We start from the raw sequence: 18,350 nt of genomic DNA, 5'->3' as shown, positions 1-18,350 counted from the left end.
ATGTCATGATTTTATGCTATTTTAATGAAAAAAACAGAGTAGAAACAGAAACATATGTAGACAGTGGGACAGTGTATGTATGTGTTGGGAGGGAGGAGAGGTTTCGAGATGAGCAGTGTGGCAAGGCAAATCACACTTGAAAACATTCTCAGAAGTGTAATCAGCCATCAGATACAATAAAATACTTCCCAAAAATCCTGGGGTTTTCAGGTGTGTGAGTAGTGGATGACAGAAGTGGCTGCCTGGGTAGTTCTCTGTGTACATCTGGTTCTGCCTCAGCCACACGCAGCAGCGGGCTGGGGCTGAGGTAGCATTGGTTTGGGGCTGGGAGGATGGGTCACTTTACCCCCTCAGCAGCCTCATAATGGAGTCTAGGAGCACTGCCCTGAAAATCCAGAGTCTTGTCTTTTCTAACTGCAGCATGGGGCTCTGTGGATGTTGATTCTGACCATCATGGACTGAGAAGTCTGCAGGGAGCTCTACCTGTTGTCTTCTTGTCCTGGTGGTGCTTATTTTCTGTCACCTGGTTGCTTTTTAACCCTTTCCTTTGAATGAGGCATGGAATAGTTAGAAATTAGTGTTGTGGAGGTGAGGAGGTCCTTGCCTTTTGTGGGAAGCAGGGTGGGAAGGGCTGGAACTTGTGTCAGCAAGTGCAGGCTTGTAGTTGGAATGCCTGTGGTAGTGGCACTCGGCTTTCTGCAACACCAACAGGCTGAAGCTGCAACAGCAGTGCCACAGGAGGCCTGCCACAGGAGTGAATCCCTTTTTATTTCATTCTGTGGCTTGTTGAAGACAGCATGGCTGCTTGTTGATGGCTGCTAGCCCACAGGTTGCCAAGCATCCTGCTGGCTTTAGAGCTGGATGCCTTTGCAAAGGCAAAGGAAAATTAAAGCTGTGACACAGAGGTACCTGTAGCTGATTGAATAAATACCTGTGCTGAACAGGGAGCTGCCACCAGAATTCCAGTTTGGTGGTTTTTTTTTTTTTTTTTTAAATCTTTTGGGTTATTTTTATAAGTACTTGCACAAAGAATCATCTCCTTAGAATTTCCTCTTGCAGCTGGTCATGGTGGAGTCATGCCTTGACTTCTACCACAGGGAATTTCTAGAATGCCTTGGTGTGAGTCAGAGTTCCAATAACTAAAAAAAAAAATCCCAAAATAAAACCAAAAAACCCTGGGAGCAAAAACGAGTCTTCCTCGTGCTGCTGTTTTACAATTCGGAGCTCCCGCATCTTTTATTGCAGCCAATATGGAGGTAAAAGTGGGTGACACCTTTTAGAACAAGCCTCCAGTGCAGGAGGAATGCCAGGACCTGTAGTGCAGTTAGGTGAAAGTCATCCTGTCAGTATTTGTGCCTTCAGCCACCCCTTTCCCTTCCATGAAGCTAAACCCTGTTCTGCAGTGGGCTGGGCTAGTGCACTGGTGGTACAGTGACCTTGCTCCACACTGTGCTCCATGGTTACCCTGAAGCTGTGAATTGTGGAGTGTCAATATCAAATGTCAGTGTCTCTGTTTTTCTCTCTTGGTCACTCTCTTTGCAGGTGTTCAGAACGGACCTGATCACTGCCATGAAGTTACATGACTCCTTCCAGCTGAACCCTGATGAATACTATGTGCTGGCAGATCCCTGGAGGCAGGAGTGGGAAAAGGGAGTTCAGGTGCCAGTTAGCCCAGGGACCATCCCAGAACCAGTAGCCAGGTATAATTTGGAGGAATGTGAACAAATACACACACGTTTGTGCTAGCAGCTTATGTCTACATTGCCTTGGCTTCCTGAGCTTTATTGCGCAGTGCCCAGCTAGGAAGGTGTTGATTCTCAGAGATGAAGAGCAACCTTTTGGAATGGTCAGAGAGGTCAAGAGTCAGGCCTGTTCTGCCCACGTGAAATACAAATGCCAGAGAACTGTTTTTGGCAATACACTAGCATGGAGTCTGACGACAGAACCTTAAAAATAGCTTCTATTTTTAAGCCAATGTAAGCTCATTTATCATTGCTGGAAGAGCCCTTGTCTGGTGTTCCCTCTGCTTATTTCCAAGCCTAGGAACTTTTCAAGGAACAATTGGACAAACCAGGCTTAAGTGCTGGAGAAAAACACAGCATTTGTTTTGGTTTTTATACATTTATTTTTGTGGTTTCTTTTGTTAACCTAAGAAATTGATTGTACAACACTTCAACTGTTTTAAGAACCGCTGAGAGGTTCATGTAACTAAATCATGTGAGATTTACTAGCTCTTATCCAAAAACCCCTCATTTTCCTTGCCGTGTTTGTTATACTTAGATACTATTTCGTGTTTCAAATTAAACACTACAGTTCTAAGGGCAGGAATGTCCTGCAGCCCATTTTATGCTTGCTAGGGATTGGAGAAAAAAAAAGAGCAAGGGTTTTTGGCATTTAATCATTCTAGATCTCTTTGAGTCAGTCCAGGATGGCCCGTAAGGCATTACCAAATCACTCACCAGTGCTGGTGGGACCACAGCAGCTCAATCCTTGATACATAGCAAAAAAGTGGTAGTGATGGAACACTGACTGCTCGTTGTTAGGTCTGTATCTGTCAGCTTTAGCTTTGTATTAAGGGAGGCACAGGAAAGTTTGTTAGTGCTGTTTTTTTTCTGTGCAGCAACCTGCAGAGTGCCCCACTAGGGTCTGTACAATGAGGAGCTAACTTGCACATCAGGTAAACCCTCTCCTTCCTTCTTCTAAAGGATTGGACCTGGAGCTCCAAGGACAGCCCGGCATTTTGCTCTCTGCTCTGCAGTTTAGGACATGGGAACATACCCTGTCCCTGTTCCAGACTGACCTCTCCCAGTCCCTGCAGAGGCAGGCACACACACACTCAGTGCATGTGTATTCACATTGCCTGCAGCTCACCGATTCCTCTGTTAGCATTTCCCAGGGCTGTGGGAGGACCAGGACACCTGTGGACTTGAGCAGAGGAAAAACCTCCCAGGGTATCACTGCCCTTTGTCTGTCAGGGAGTTGCTTTGGTGGCTGTAACAGGTCCAGGTAGTCACTTAGGAGAGAACTCCTCTCTGCCAAAGGCCCACAGAGATGTTACTCCAAATTTAAGCTGGTAAAAGACAGGGAAAGAAGGCATCACAGTTGTAGATATTGGCACAGCAGGCACCACTCCTTGTTTTCTGTTGAGCTATCTCTATTGCTGAGTACCTGCTGGTCAGAGGGGCCTATTGATGCCTGATTATTGTCCTCACAAAACACTCGGAGAGCCCTGCCCTGATGGTGCTGGAGTGCAGGCACTGCTCTGTGCTTGACTTTAGGAGGGAAGGGGGGTGTTCTCTATGTCAAATAGACAGATCATAGCTGGTGTAGGTTAGAAGCCAAGGCTGTACAGGGAGCTGGTGCTAGTAAGGAACATAACAGTGAATGAAAAGTGTGGCCTGGTAGTGGCTGGTGAAGGCAGAGGAGCAGGAGAAAGGACCGAGGCTGTGTGGAGATTCACTGTAAACATGTGGTCAGATGGACAATTCAGCTGAATGGCTTTCAGTGTGTTGTAAGGGTTGCCTTTTTATATATATATATATACTTCTTTGTAGCACAGAAATGAAGCCAGGAAAGGGAGTTGTTTTGAGGTCACAGTCACTGTGCTTGTTTCTTCTGTGCCACTACTGTGGCAGGGTGCTGCCCCGAGCTTACGATTTCCACAGAGAGGCACTCTGGAGGGAATTTATGATAAAGGAGATTTGGAGAGCAGTGCCCAGTTTAAAGTCCATTCTCTGTGAAGACACAGTAGCCTGTAACATTTGAAACACTACAATATGACCAGAAACAGTTTGGGCATTGCAGTTAGTCTGGCAAGGTCATTCACATTTGTATTTTTCACAGCACCTCAGCATTTGGTGCTGTGAAATTCAGCATTTGGCTCTTGCGCACCATTTCTTGTTGTCTGAAATAAGATAGAAGAGGGGAAGTTTTAGGGATGTGCAAGACTGAAATAGGTAGAGGATTTACAGAGATCTGTTTGTGCCAAGACAGCAGTGGCAGATCAGGGTTTCTGCAAGGAGTTAACACGTTGGACCTCACATGGGGGCAGGATAGAGTGGGGTATGGAGGCTGTCCTGCTCCTTGTGGAGCTTAGGCTGTTCCCAGCAGAGAGCTGTGGCAACACAGGGTGTTGCAATCTCCTCCGTTGTAGCACTAGCACCCTAAAAATCATCTCCAGTGGTAGTGCAGGAGGCATTTGGCAGTGTGGCCTGTTGCTCCTGGAGGTACCAGGGTTGTGTTGTGAAGTGGGTTTGATCCAAGCTCAATTTCAGTGTGCACTGAAGTAAGAGAAAGGGCAATGTCCTCTACTGAGACAGCCAGAAATACTTATTTTTCCTGTGAATGTTCCTGTGGTCAATATTTTAGTTAAACAGATTGATTTAAGAAAAATCTAAAACCAGAGTTTAACATGTGTGTATACGGCAGCCACTATGTAAATACAGCATCCCTGCTTTGGCTTTAAAGTGTGAATTTCAGGTAAGAGTAAGCACAGCTCTGTCCTCTAATATGTAATCGTATTTAGAATTCTGACAATGAATTTGATTTCTAGACAACTCCAGTTAAATTTTTAGAATACCACCAATCAGTTACGGAAATGCACAGAACTGTTTTCCCCATCCCAGTGGTGCTAGGTGATTGCTGGGATGGTTAGGTGGCTGCTGCTGGTGCTTGTTAGTCACTTAGAGCAAAGCGTTTTGAGTTCTCTGGAGCTGGGCCTCTCGGCAGCCCGGCACTCCTCACACCTGACTGCCTGTCTGTTTCAGAGTGGTGTCGGAGACAAAAGCCGTCACCTTCACGCGGCCCAGGAAATACATCGTGTCCTCCGGCGCGGAGCCTCCGGAGCTGGGCTACGTGGACATCCGAACCCTGGCGGACAGCGTGTGCCGCTATGACCTCAGTGAGGTGGACGTGGCATGGCTCCAGCTTGCCAATGAAGAATTCAAAGAAATGGGTGAGCGATGAGCTTTCTTTTTAAAGCTTTATTTTTAAGAATAATTTCAGAGAGGGTGGCAGTGGGAAGAAATGGTAGAGGTATGAGGAGACGGTAATCGTTTGAGTTGGGGTAGCCATGGGAAAGCAGACCTGATGTGGTTAAGCCCTAAGATAGATGCCTTCGTAACTCCTGTGTTGTATCTGCTTAGACCTGGTCAGAATCTGGCCATATGTTTCGGTTTTTTCTCTGCTGCTTTCCATCTCACAAAGTTCCTAGTTTGCCATCTTGGTTCTCAAAGGGAACATCAGAGAGACCACTCAGATAGTTTTTCCATGTAGTCCTATTTATCTGTTTTTCTCTTCATCACAAACCTCTGTCATCATTTTAGCTCGTGATGTTAAGTGCAGAGAAGGCAAGACAAATTGTTTGGCAGGTTTAGAGAATCTATGCCAGCTGAGTGGCTCAGGGAATGGGACAGTAAGGGATTTCTGCACTGATTTATTGGAGGGAGCTCCCAAGTCTCCCTGTGACTGTGTGCTGTAGTTCCAAAGCAGGAGGAAGAGCTGTCACAATGGGAGCTTTTCTGCAGGATGGGTTTTGTGTGGGAAAGGACAGGGGAGAGGGGTGGACTGGAATGTTTTCTTGGTAAGGTGAGTGCTTCAGGAGAGGGTTTCAGTGGAACTGCTTAGGACATAAGTCAGCACAGAACTTTTACCACATTGTTTGGCTGAGGCAAAATGCTGTGGCAGATGGAAGAGGTTGGTGTTCACATGTTGGTGAACACTTCTGATTTTTGTTTTGGTACTGTGGCAGTTCCCTGCTTCAGGTTGAAGTTCAGTCAAACGTGTTTTACCTGGCTGTAGCCCATAGGTGGCATGGCTGAAGGACTGGCAAACCACAAAATGACCATTTGTAACTCTGTTTCTTCTTTCTAAACCAACACGTGAAAGAAGCAGATGATGTCTTGGCCTGGTCTCTTATCCAGGCCTTTTTTTCAGATCTCGCATCAGCCCTGCTCAGGTTTAGTGTTGGGCTTAGAGACAGCAGCAGCAAGTTCCCTTGGCTTTCCTTGAGGGGAGAAACAACTTTTTATTGTTTGTTTGGTATCCTTCTATCCAGTCTATCTGTCTTTTTCCAAAACCAGATGAGGGCTCCTACAGTGGGGTGTGAGCAGCACAAGAAGGGCAGATTTGTACCTCTGCAGGGAACCCCATTCTGGTACACCAGCATAACCTTTAAAAGTACCTGCTGCACATGACACAGTGAACAGCTGGAATTTGTTGGATCTTATGTTTTGGTGTAGTTTCTTGTAGTCTGTTTGCTCTAAATCATTACCCTCTCAGTTTTGCTGTATGCAGAGGGAAGGAAATGTTCCTGTCAGTACCAGGCAGCGTGTTGGGGGGTCTTGAAACATGTGCATGGGTGCTTGGTCTGACACTGCACACTACAGATACTACAAATGGGCATTTGAGAAGTGAGCTACTTCCTGATCTGCCCCTGGAGCACTTCCTTATGGTGACCCTGGGGCCATGAATTCCGTGTTTTCTTTGTAGGGCTGCTTCAGGTACTGAGAACATACAGTGGTTTTGTAAAAGAATGACTTTAAACAACTGAGCAGGAGCTGCAGCCCCTGCTTCCCTTTCTGTGACCCTTGCAAACACACAGGCAGGCAGTCACATCTCTAGGGGTCACTTCCAAAGTGAGAGCAGATAGAATTCAGTTGCAAGCTGGTGTAAAACCTGCCATCATCTGCTTTGCTGTTGCAGCAGTTCTGGGTTGCAGGGCAAAATCCTTTCATCAGCAGGGTTTTGGATGTTCTCTCTTGCTACTTTTCAGCTGCTCAGTTTGGGTAGCATGGGATGCATTGATCCCTGCTGCAAGGATTTACCTGTCATCTGGGAATACTTTTGTGGAGTGTTTGTCTTCTGATCTGGAGAAGCTAGAGAGATTTTTTTTTTTATTCTTTCTTTTGTGGAATGTTTGGTTGCTTTTCACAGGGAGAACTGAAAGGAGAGTTTTCTTGTTAAACATCCATCCTGAGGTTGCCTTCTCCTCCCTGTCTGTCCTGGTTTCAGTGAGGATGAATAGAGCTAATTAATTCTCAGTAGCTGTTACAAGTGCTGTGTTTTGGATTCATAATAAAAATGGTGTTGATAGCACATTGATATTTTGGGGTCTGTGGTTATCCTAAGTCAGGGACTTTTTTTTTCCCTTGTGTTATGCTCAGTGAGGGGATGAGCAAAAGAAACTGGGAAGGAGCATAGCCAGGACAAGTGACCCAAACTGACCAAAGGGATATTCCACATGATAGAAGGTCATGACCAGGATAAAAACTGGGGGAGTTAGCTGAAAAGGGGAGCCTTTCTATTTCAAAGCAAATCTGAATTATAAAATAACACAACATAATGGGTCTGTAGCTATGTGTAATGAATAATTCTTTATGGATGCTGTTGGAAAAGAGCAAATTTCAGATTAGATATTACATTTAGTTATTCTCCCAGATTTGATGTTGCATTTGTTACAGCTATTATTTTCACTTTAGTATATTGTTGTAGCAGGGTCTGATGGAGACTTCAGCTGGGATTGCATCCTGTTGGGTTGGGACTTGATAAAACAACAACTGTTCTTAGAAACTGCAGATTCACTCCAAGTATCATAGCAGGTTTTGTCATTGATTTTTCTCCCCCCGCTCCATCACTTTTAGTTCAAAATACTTCCAAACCTTTCATCAGTGTGTTAACATCTGGGTGGCAAAATTGGAGCAAAAGCCATAGATGGTGCTGCGCCAGGAGGAAAAATGAGAACAAGACCAGGAAGCCAGAATCAGTCTTGGAAGGTTTTTCTTAGAATTTGAAACATTTGGACACTCCATTTTTGTTAATTTAATACAGTTATAAAAGGCAATTTAGCCATTTTTCTTTGCAGTTCCCCTGGTTTATGCTGGAACAGGCATGATTGCCTCAGAATGAAATGTGTCTGTGTAGGGATTGGCTGTGTCCACTCAGCTGTCAGGAAAGACAGTGGAGCTGTTTGTGGTGGTGCTCTTCACTCTTTTCTTTAACTACTGTTACTGAACAACTCTTGTTTTCCAGGGATGCTGGAGCTGGACGAGTACACCATGGAAAGGGTGATGGAGGAGTTTGAGCAGCGCTGCTACGATAACATGAACCATGCCATCGAGACGGAGGAAGGGCTGGGGATTGAATACGACGAGGATGTTGTCTGTGACGTCTGTCAGTCTCCAGATGGAGAGGATGGCAATGAAATGGTGTTCTGTGACAAATGCAATATTTGTGTGCACCAGGTACGACAGCAGCAGGGTGTAGGGGGTGGTAACAGAAACTTTTCCCAAAGGGCAGTCAGGAGGGACAGGGGTGGGATTTGTTCAGGTAATTTAACAGAGAGGTGTGCTAAGGAAGCACTACTGTGTGCCCCCTAACTGTGGTGCTTCAGAAGTTTTATTCACATAAAAGAAGAGATACAATTTTAGCTTCTCTGTTTCCATGGATCCTTCTTACTCTGACAAGTGCTTTCCCATCAACCTGTCCTTCCTTCCCAGCTTTAACAAGTTTCTGTTGTCATTCAGTGTTAGGAAAAACTTGTCTGGTGAGCAGGAAACACATTTTCTGGCGTATGTTGCTTAACTGCTTTTGTACTAATGATAAAAGACTAGGCTTGTGACAGCTCTAAGTACAAGTGACTATCCCACAAGATACACAGAGTAAAGTCAGTATTTTCAGACCTGATTTTCTGATTGCATCAAACCTGCAACTTAAGCGTGTTAAAGCTGATAGTTATTGGGATAGAGGGCTCCGTAATGACAGAATCTTCTGAAAAATACGCTCCTAATTAGTTGCCATCCTGCACTTTTCCCTCTGAGTAAAAACAACTTTGAGAGCTGTGAGAGGCTGTGTGAAATCAGCTAAGTAACACCGTGGTGTTGGCTTTGTTCTCTTTGCCCCCGCCGCCTGTGGGGCTGCAGGCGTGCTACGGGATCCTGAAGGTGCCCGAGGGCAGCTGGCTGTGCCGGACCTGCGCGCTGGGCGTCCAGCCCAAGTGCCTCCTGTGCCCCAAGAAGGGCGGCGCCATGAAGCCCACCCGGAGCGGCACCAAGTGGGTGCACGTCAGCTGTGCTCTCTGGATTCCAGAGGTGGGTGCTGGTCCTGGGATTTTGGGAGAGAAAAAAACCTCCTCGAAGCGTTGTTCAGCTTAGAAATTAAGTATAAAAGCTTCTTGGTTCAGTGAAAAGTCTGGCGAGGGATGATGCTTCACCTGTAAAGAAACTAATTAAATCCCCTTTGTCAGTCAGAATTAGGCTTTGGAAAATGAGGCCTTTGCTGCTGGAAAAGCTCTTTTAACAAGGACACCAGATACCATTTCGCTTTGTAAACAGAACATTAAAGGTGAATCCAGAAAGTTTGAATCTGACAGAATTCCTGTGGGTTCTCATAGTCAGTGTTCATCCCGTATGATAATCTTAAATTGGCAGGCTTCACCTTGAAACTGGTTTGTTTGTTCACTAAGTGAGAAACTTTTTTTTTTTTTATTTTAAAAATAATTCTAGATCCTTATAAACTGAGGAATTTGGGAAATGCTAAGTTGAATATACCCACAAGGAATTTGACTTCTTTAATAAAATAAAATTGTTTTTCTTTTCAGTTAACGGTGTCGTAGTCACTCCCCATTTTTTGACCACTTTTCTCTTAGGTGAGCATTGGAAGCCCTGAAAAAATGGAGCCCATCACAAAAGTTTCCCACATTCCCAGCAGTAGGTGGGCACTGGTGTGCAGCCTTTGTAATGAAAAAGTTGGAGCTTCTATACAGGTAATTTAACCACACAAATAGCCATGTGTTTTCTTTTGTCAGTTTTTAGTAGATATGAAAATGTGTTACTGGTTGTTACTATGGACTTAGCTGACCTGATCTGCACAGAGCATTTTGGACTGGACAGTGTTGTTTCACGTGCATATTTATATTGGGTTGTTAGCTGTAGGGCACCTGTGAATCCTTTACAGTGGAAAACCACTCAGAAATGTTAAATAATCCTTTCAAGAAAAGTTTTAAAATCTAGAAAAACTGAGAAAACATATTACCAAACCTCAGATTTTTGAAAGAGGAAACACTGGGACAGCAGACAAGACTTTGTTCTCCTTTCCTTGAGAATAAATGATGAGGGAGTGTAAGGCCAGATGACCCATTTGGGGCAGTATTGTGCTTGTTTAGAAAAAGACAGTAAGATGTAGCTTAGCGTTGTGGTGATGCTCCTTATCCTCAGCAGTTTTGCAGCAGCAAAACCATCCTCAGGAAGCTCCCTGAGACAGAGAAGAATGGTACTACAGTCTCATAAGGAGGCTGAAGTAGAGCTCTTTCTTCAGGGGCTAGCCTGGTGTTACAGGATCCATGGTGGTCAGACCAATGTTAAGGCACAAAAGCTACTCAAGTCCTGAAGGACTTCAAAATTAGTTTATATCCATTTCCCTTTTCTCCTCTGCCCCAAGTTATTTTATTGAGGCTGCCAGAAGAGCTGCAAACCAGCAATGCAGGAGTAGTTCCAGTGAAACCTATCGCAGTCCACTTCCATGTGAAGAATGTATGAAATACTAAGTGTTAACTGGGGAAAGTAAATCTGTCCACAGCATATAAATTTGCAACCATAATCCCTTCTTGCAGAGCCATCCCCTTCCTCTTGGCTGCTGTTACATAGCTGAAGCTGTTTTTGTCTGTTCTCCAGACCACCTTCTGATACGTGCACAACAATTAGGAAAAGTGGCAGCTGGAAGTGTGTGTCAGGCTGGTCAGGGAGCAGCTGCAATAAGCTGGGAAAAACAAGACTGCATATTCCCCCAGGTTCAGCAGATTTCCTCCTGGTGAGACAGGCCTTCCCCTCTTCTCCCCATAAAACATGAGCCTCAGTAAGAGCTACTTATGGCTAAAGCACTTCTGTACTGCCCAGTGTTCCAGCTGGGATGCTCCTGGCCTGTTTGTTAGTAGGAGAGGAAAGGGCAAAATATGCTTTGGTATTTTTGAATTCCTTTTATATGTTGTTTTTATTAAAGTCTGCTCATTTGAAACCTGTGCAGTTTAAACCCTGCCATACCTTTATAAGCCATCTGGCTGCTGAGTCAACCTGAGCAGGAAAACCCAGAGGAGAGAGAGATTTGGCTTCTGTACAAAGCGCTGTATAAACATCCCAGTGCACTGTGTTGCTCTTTCAGTCAGTGGCTTGGGTTAAATATAGTTTTGTTTCCTAGTTAGGAGCACTAATGCTCATTTCCACTTAAAATCCTGTTCACCAGAGGTTTGAGTGGGTCCAAACACATATGTATGTGTATATATACATGTTTATAGGTATTTAAACCTTTCAGCCAGTTGCTGGTGGTATGTATGATAGCATTTTGCAAAAGGAAATTAGATGTAATGCAAACAAAGTGCTAAATTGGCTGAACTAATGCCCATCATTCTATGATGGCTGGTCACTGAGTAGGAAGAAAAATGACAACATTTGAATTTCCTGTTCTCCTCTCCAAGGTGAAGTGAAGGCTGTACTCAGTGAAGTAATGGCTGACAGCCAGGGGAAAAATTCCCTTTGGTTGAGACTTTTTGGATAGCATGGGTCCAGGTGCTGGCAAGGACTTCAATTGAAGGTCTCAGGCTGGCCTGGAGCCACCATGATGGTTTTTTTTTGTCCCCTCATGCTGGCACAGTCCAAAGGGGAACACTTGACTGTTCGGGCAACAGTGTACAAGTGGCTCTGGTGTCAGTAGCGAGCATTCCCCTTGTGGTTTTCTGTGCATGGAATAGTGTGGTGGGGCTGGAGGGGGAGTTAAACACTCCTGTCCCTCTGGGCCACTTGATCCTTGCCTGGCCTGGAAGCACTAAGTCATAACCCTAATTAAAGAGAGGAAGGAAGTATGTGCAGCTTAGAAGCAGAGCATGGTGACAGGGTTCTTCTTCCAAAGCAGCCCTGACTTCTCCAATAGTTTTGGGCAGTGTGGTTTCTTAACTTCACATTTATTTGGTTAATTGTAATTTATTTTCTCTAGTGCTCAGTGAAAAACTGCAGAACAGCCTTTCACGTCACCTGCGCGTTTGACCGCGGCTTGGAGATGAAGACTATCTTGGCAGAGAACGACGAGGTGAAGTTCAAGTCGTACTGTCCCAAGCACAGCTCCACCAAGAAAGCAGATGCTGAGACACTGAGTGAAAGCCCAGGTCAGGAGAACAGGAATGGGATTCAGGACACCTCTCTTCCTGCCAACATGGACCCTTTCCACAGCATGGATCAAAACCAGGAGGAGGCCCACAGGGTCAGCCTCCGCAAGCAAAAGCTCCAGCAGCTGGAGGATGAGTTCTACACGTTTGTTGAGTCTTTGGAAGTGGCCAAAGTGCTGCGGCTGCCTGAGGAGCCGGTGGAATTCCTTTACCAGTACTGGAAACTGAAGAGGAAATCAAATTTCAATAAGCCTTTGATTACCCCAAAGAAGGATGAGGAGGACAATCTGGCTAAACGGGAGCAGGATGTTCTGTTCAGGAGGCTGCAGCTCTTCACACACCTCCGGCAGGACCTGGAGCGGGTAAGCCCCGGCACTGCCTGTGCTGGCCACAGTTAGCCAAGTTCCCAAACCAGCTCGGCTCGGAGCTGTGTCATCAGGCAAGACCATTGACACTAAATTTCTCCAGAGCACAGCAATTGCCCTTTGCACACAGAGGTCAGTCACAGGGCCAGCAGGTCTTGGTGTGTAGCATTCAATCACCTGCAACTGCACTGTCGTGTTTTTGCTTGTGCGTTCTTACTGATGAACTCTGATGGCTGTGGACTGTACTGCAGCCCCCAGCTGAAGCTATTTCAGCCTTCAAGGGCTTTCCATGCTCCTTTCATCCGGTAAAAAGGATGATGAAACTTACCTTGATTTGCAGCAGGTCTGTTATTCTTTGGCATACCATAGGAAGACGATGTTTCCCTGGACTGTCTGTGTAGGTTTGGGAGATAAATACATTTTAGATACTCATTTAGGTTTTGAATGCTTGAAGGAAAGTTCAGTAGGATCAGTTTGGTGTTTCAGTAAGTACAACTGATCCTGAATTCTTTTCTTTTTGGGTTTAATTTAAGGGCTCTTAGAGCCAGAAAGAACACTGACATTAGTTTTTTCATGTTCCTACAGCACGTGGCTCATGTAGGTCATGGACGAAAGCTGGCTCAGGAGGTCTTACCTCAGTAACCTGTAGGTGAACCAGAGCCTTTCTTTCATAACACTGTCTGATCTTTAAATCAGGACAGCAGGTTCTCATGGATGTACTGCATCCTTTGTAAAGGATCCTGGTACCTAATTACTCTTATAATGAATTGCTGTAGTTCTTTTGATTTTTCTCCTAGTTTCAACTCCAGCCCATGACCTTTCTGTAGCTGTTCAGATGGCCCAGATCCTAGCCTGGTACCTGGGATCTTTTCTTCCTGCTCTATGTGCTCAAGCCTCCTTGTCATCTTCTCTTTGATCAGCTAAACGATTAGAATTTGTAACTATGTTCCCTGGATCTTAAATTATTCTGTGTGTATCCTTTCCATTCCTAAACGTGATGTCAAAACAGGATACGTGATTTTAGTAACATTTTTAACATTTTACTACTCTGTTCCCACTGATTGTGCATTCAGGATAATTTGGATTTAAAAAAAGGAACCTTTGCAAAAACAAACACGCTTGTTACATTTCTCCAGATCAGGCCACAAGGTTGTTATTCACAGGGCACCGCCCTGTACGGAGAGAGGAGCCTTGGAATCATCCAGCTGTACTTCTCTGTGATTCCTTCATTTTGGAAGTATTTAATACTGAGTACATTCAGGGATTTCCAACATTTCCCTAGATTTTGTGTGTTTTGGTGTGAGTCAGATGTTTGTAAACGTTACCTCTGTGCTGTGGTTCTCCAAATCTGATGGAATAATCTGTCAGTTCAATTGCCTGTCAATTCAGCAGGTAATGTGCCAGTTCAACAGAGTGTTCTGTAAGAATTGTGATGACAGTGGTTAAATTTAAATATGCTACTAACTTGTTTAAATGGTGTATGGTACTCCAGTTGAATTAATTCAAAGGGCAATATCCTGGGAATACAATTCCTGTAAAACCCAACCCGTTGCTGTCTTCCAGGTGCGTAACCTCACTTACATGGTGACGCGGAGAGAAAAAATCAAGAGATCTGTTTGCAAAGTTCAGGAACAGATATTTAACAGCTACACAAAGCAGCTGGAACAAGAAAGAGTTTCAGGTATGCCTCAGTGTTCCCTTCCTCACATTAGACCACAGGGACAAGGTTTGGTTACAGGCTGTGAAGGACAAACAGGGCCTCATTTGTTCTCATTTCATTCCTGAGAAAGATGAATACCTTCAAAATTACTGCAGTCACCAGATTATCCTTTAAGTATTGAGTAATTAATAAACTGTATTTTAGATGGCATGAGTGAGATCCACTTGCTGGGTTGCTTTTTGCCCCTGAGGAGTGTCTTTGTCTTAGTGGACAGAGCAGTGGTAAGACTTGTGTTTGCTACAAGTGTAATTAGGTGCAGGTACAAGAAAACAAAACCACACCAGCAGGATGTTGTGAAACCGTGATATAGCCACAGAGTTGTGACCTAAAAGTTCAGGACAGGTGGCCAAATACCCATTTCTGATGTGAACATGACAAGCATGAGGAGCAGAGTTAAAACAGGTACATAGCTGTGTAAATACCAGTTTGCAATGGGACTGCTTGACTTGACCATAGTTTGCTTCCATGCAGGTGTGCCTTCCTCATTCTCCTCCATGGAAAACACGGTGTTGTTCAACAGCCCGTCGCTGGGCCCCAACGCCCCCAAGATCGAGGACCTGAAGTGGCATTCTGCGTTCTTCAGGAAGCAGATGATGGGCACATCTCTGGCCCACTCCTTGAAAAAACCGCACAAGAGAGACAGGGTAAGGGACAGGTCTGGCAATGACAGCAAATCCCTGCTGGGGCAGCCCAGCCCCAGGGAAGGAGGCGCAGCTCCAGGCAGCTTTCTAAATTTTGACAAGACCTTTGCTGAGACACGGATTGTATCGGCACAGCAGAAAAATGGCATCGTTATACCAGAGCACAGGAAAAGAAGAGACAATCGTCCGCAGTGCGAGGTGGCGAAGGCAGAACTGAAGGATAAGACTTCAAAACACACCCACAAACCGCTGAGACCCACAGAACTCTCTCAGAGGCAACTGGAAAACAAAAGGGCTGTGAACCACTCCGGTGGTAGGTCAGCACCTGGCACTCGGAGGGATATAGTGCCTAGATGTAACGGGGGTCTGGTCAAAGTAAACTCTAATCAGACAGTAGTTAAAGTGCCTACCGCGCCCACGAGCCCAGGGAAAAACTGGGGCGGATTCCGAATTCCAAAGAAGGGGGAGAGGCAGCAGCAGGGGGAGAGCCTGGAGGAGGCCTGCCGCCAGAACTCTGGCTACCCCTACCTGGGCGTGGGCAGAGTTCCAGCGAAGGAGAGGACAAAAAGCAAGTTAAAGCCCGACAGTGAGAACGATGGCTACATCCCCGACGCCGAAATGAGCGACTCGGAGATGGAAGTGGCTGAAAAGAAGTGCAGGCAGCAGAGGCTCAGCCCGAACAGCAGCATCGGCAGGAGGACGGACATTATTCGGAGGAGCATCCTGGCCACCTGACGGGACGCAGGCACAGGGTCAGTAGAGTCACTGCCTGCAAGCCAACTCCACCTTACTCATCAGTGTGAAAGAGAGAGGAGCATTCTTAGAGCTACGGACTGACAAACCGAAAGCCCATTTTTTTTCTGAGTTGTATACATATGTTTACAGGCACTTAAAGCTGTTTTAAGCTCTTTATTTCTTTGCCTTTTTTTTTTTTTTTTACTGCCCCATCCACACCACCTCAACTTCCCATTTACGTGAGAAGTTTCGTCTCCCTTATTTGCAACTTTCCTGAGTAAGCAGAAAAGTGACATCACTACTAAAACAGGAGTTGGGATGCGCACAACTCACAAAGGGGCTAAGGTGGGTAGGTGGAATCAGGCTGTGTTCATCCCTTCTAGCTAAAAGGCACTGAAAATTTTACTCTTTCCCTGACTTCTGGAAAAGCACAAGCTCTTAATTTAACTCCTGTGTGTTGAATGGAAGATGGTTGTTAGACCATGCTGCACTGCAGTGGTGAATCCCATTACAGATGTTCCTGGTCCCTGGGCAGGGGCAGCTCTTTCTCCTCTCTCTGCAGAATGTGTTCTGTTGTGTTCAGTTTGAGCACAGGTGGCAGCTCAAACCCTCTCTATGCTCCAGAGTTTACATGTAAATGATGACCAGGCACAGCCACGATGTTGCACTGGAGGAGGAGGAGGAAGGGACAGGACAGGGCTTTGAAAGATTGGGACTGACAGAGGATGTTCCCAAATGGCTCAGTTCTGAGCAAGGGGCAGGTTTGGGGGTTCCAGCACTGCATGGAATAACCTGTCACCTGTAGTCAGGCACCTGCCTTCAGGAGTGTGATGACAATTCCAGACAGAAGTTTTTGATGGCACTAGGCAAGAGGATTTCCCAAAGGCCACCACAGATGCACTAATGTTATGTCCTGGGAGAGTCAGGCTTATGACACTAAAATGTTGCTTTAAATGGACACTAATATATATTTTTAAATAGGATAAAATGCAAAGGCAATACATTGTGATTAGCTCTTTACAGTCAAGCAAAGAAGAAACTATTTCGTTCCATTGCGGACTAGATTTGATGGAAGAGGGAACTTGTATTCTGATTGTGTACTTTTTTTAATAATTGCAAGTGGCAATAATGAGTAAGCTGTGAGCAATAATTTGAGCAGGTTGTGAGGATACTGTTTTGTACCGAGTAGAGCGCACACACCACAGTGGAGTGTTAGGGGTCTGTACATTTTGGAACTTTTCCATAGATGGAGGAGAGGTATGTACTGGTGAAGAAGTTTTAGCAGCAATGTGTTAACAGAGGGGCAGGCAGGAGAAGAACCTCCTTCTCCTCCCCTTTCCCACTCCCAGCCTGCTGTTACGGCATCCACTCACCTTGGAATGTCCAACCCTTGCCTCTCGAGGAGGGAACACTGACAACACAGAATTCCTCTGTCGTATGACTGAGGATTCAATCAGAAAGTACAAAAAGCTTAACACCCTGTCTTGCTATGCAAGTTAACATTATCAATTGAATATTTCACCAGAATGCATCCCCATTTTAAAACTCTGAAGTCTTAACTTTCTGATGAAGAGGAATTTTATGTAAGATGATACACTTTCAAAATCCTGTTGCTGCTCCCAAGAAGTCCGAGTAATGACTGACAGAGGTGAAAGGCAGGGCACTGGTGACTGAGGTTACATTGTCACTCTTGGGCTGTGTTCAAAGTATAAACAGCAGACAAGAAGGAAGACAGCAGACAAAAGGAAAAAGCCACTAAGTTCTACTCAAAATCCAGCCACATTCTCCAGCCAGGCACTGGTATTTTCCATAAGAAGCTCATGAGCACCCAGGAATTGTCAAGCCATAGATGGAATACCCTAAAATTGGAGTCTGAGTAAACCTTTAACCTCACACCCCTTGGACAGAGGTACGTTGTTAATTTGCACTATTACAAACACTAATGTTGTGCAGAGTGAATGCCTTAGCTGCTTTGTCCCCTGGCACTGAGGGCAAAAAGCTTTGTGAGGTTTCCAGTGGAGCTGACCCCAAACCAAAAAGGCTGCGGTAGGACCAGCTCTGTAGGTTAGTTTTGTCCCTGTGCTTAGCCCACAGCAGGAGCTGTTGTAGGTACTGCAGTGACGAACCCACCCCTGTGTTTTAGTGGGATTTGCTGGATTTCTGTTCCAAGCGTGACCTTTCCTTGTGCTGACTGACCAAGAGAAGAGATCTTTGATATGATCCGTGTGCTCTGTCCAACTGTAGGCTAGTTGAACGTCTGTAGAGTTGCCTGGAATGCCATTTGTTAGGTTATAAACTCACACAGATCTAAATGAAGGGTTCATGTTGTGTACAAATCTTGATTTCAGAAGTTTGAGACAATTGTGATGGCATTTGTAAAACTTGTACAGATTTTTCACTATGTGCCTAGCTTTGGTGTCCATTCAGCTGAACTTAATTAAAAAAAAAGGTGCATGAAGAGAAACAAATAAAAAAAGTATATGTAGAGATGACTATTTTATATTACATGGCCCAATCCTGTATTTATTTTCTCCCTTTTTTGAAGTATTTCTAAAGACCTAGTTGAAACAGCTGTATTTTTTGTTAAAATATTCCGTAGAATTGTGCCTTTTGTCTGTATGTGAATAAATGCTGTACATTTTTGCAGTATCCTTGCCAGCAGTGGTTTAGACCTCCCTTTGGGTTCTCACAAAAACACTTCACTGCAGCGAGTTTTTCGTGGATTAGTACAGGTATCACCA

General features: G+C 45.1%; 1 protein-coding gene across 7 annotated transcripts in view; it reads left to right on the top strand.

The window, feature by feature from the left end:
• The window catches only part of JADE1 (jade family PHD finger 1), a 39,168-nt gene extending 23,382 nt beyond the window's left edge, over window positions 1–15,786 (top strand). For all 7 annotated transcript variants that reach the window (XM_062493117.1, XM_062493120.1, XM_062493114.1 and 4 more), the window contains exons 4-11: window positions 1,543–1,700; window positions 4,767–4,954; window positions 8,029–8,240; window positions 8,919–9,086; window positions 9,644–9,760; window positions 11,980–12,510; window positions 14,077–14,194; window positions 14,705–15,786. In XM_062493117.1, coding sequence (XP_062349101.1) covers window positions 1,543–1,700; window positions 4,767–4,954; window positions 8,029–8,240; window positions 8,919–9,086; window positions 9,644–9,760; window positions 11,980–12,510; window positions 14,077–14,194; window positions 14,705–15,609 — 2,397 coding nt within the window. In that variant the 3' untranslated portion in view covers window positions 15,610–15,786. The remainder of the gene's footprint in view (window positions 1–1,542; window positions 1,701–4,766; window positions 4,955–8,028; window positions 8,241–8,918; window positions 9,087–9,643; window positions 9,761–11,979; window positions 12,511–14,076; window positions 14,195–14,704) is intronic.
• The last annotated feature ends 2,564 nt before the right edge of the window (window positions 15,787–18,350 follow it).

Source organism: Cinclus cinclus, chromosome 5 (genome assembly GCF_963662255.1).
Source record: "Cinclus cinclus chromosome 5, bCinCin1.1, whole genome shotgun sequence".
In the NCBI taxonomy this organism is placed as follows: Eukaryota; Metazoa; Chordata; class Aves; order Passeriformes; family Cinclidae; genus Cinclus; species Cinclus cinclus.
This window is presented reverse-complemented; position numbering and strand designations above follow the sequence as displayed.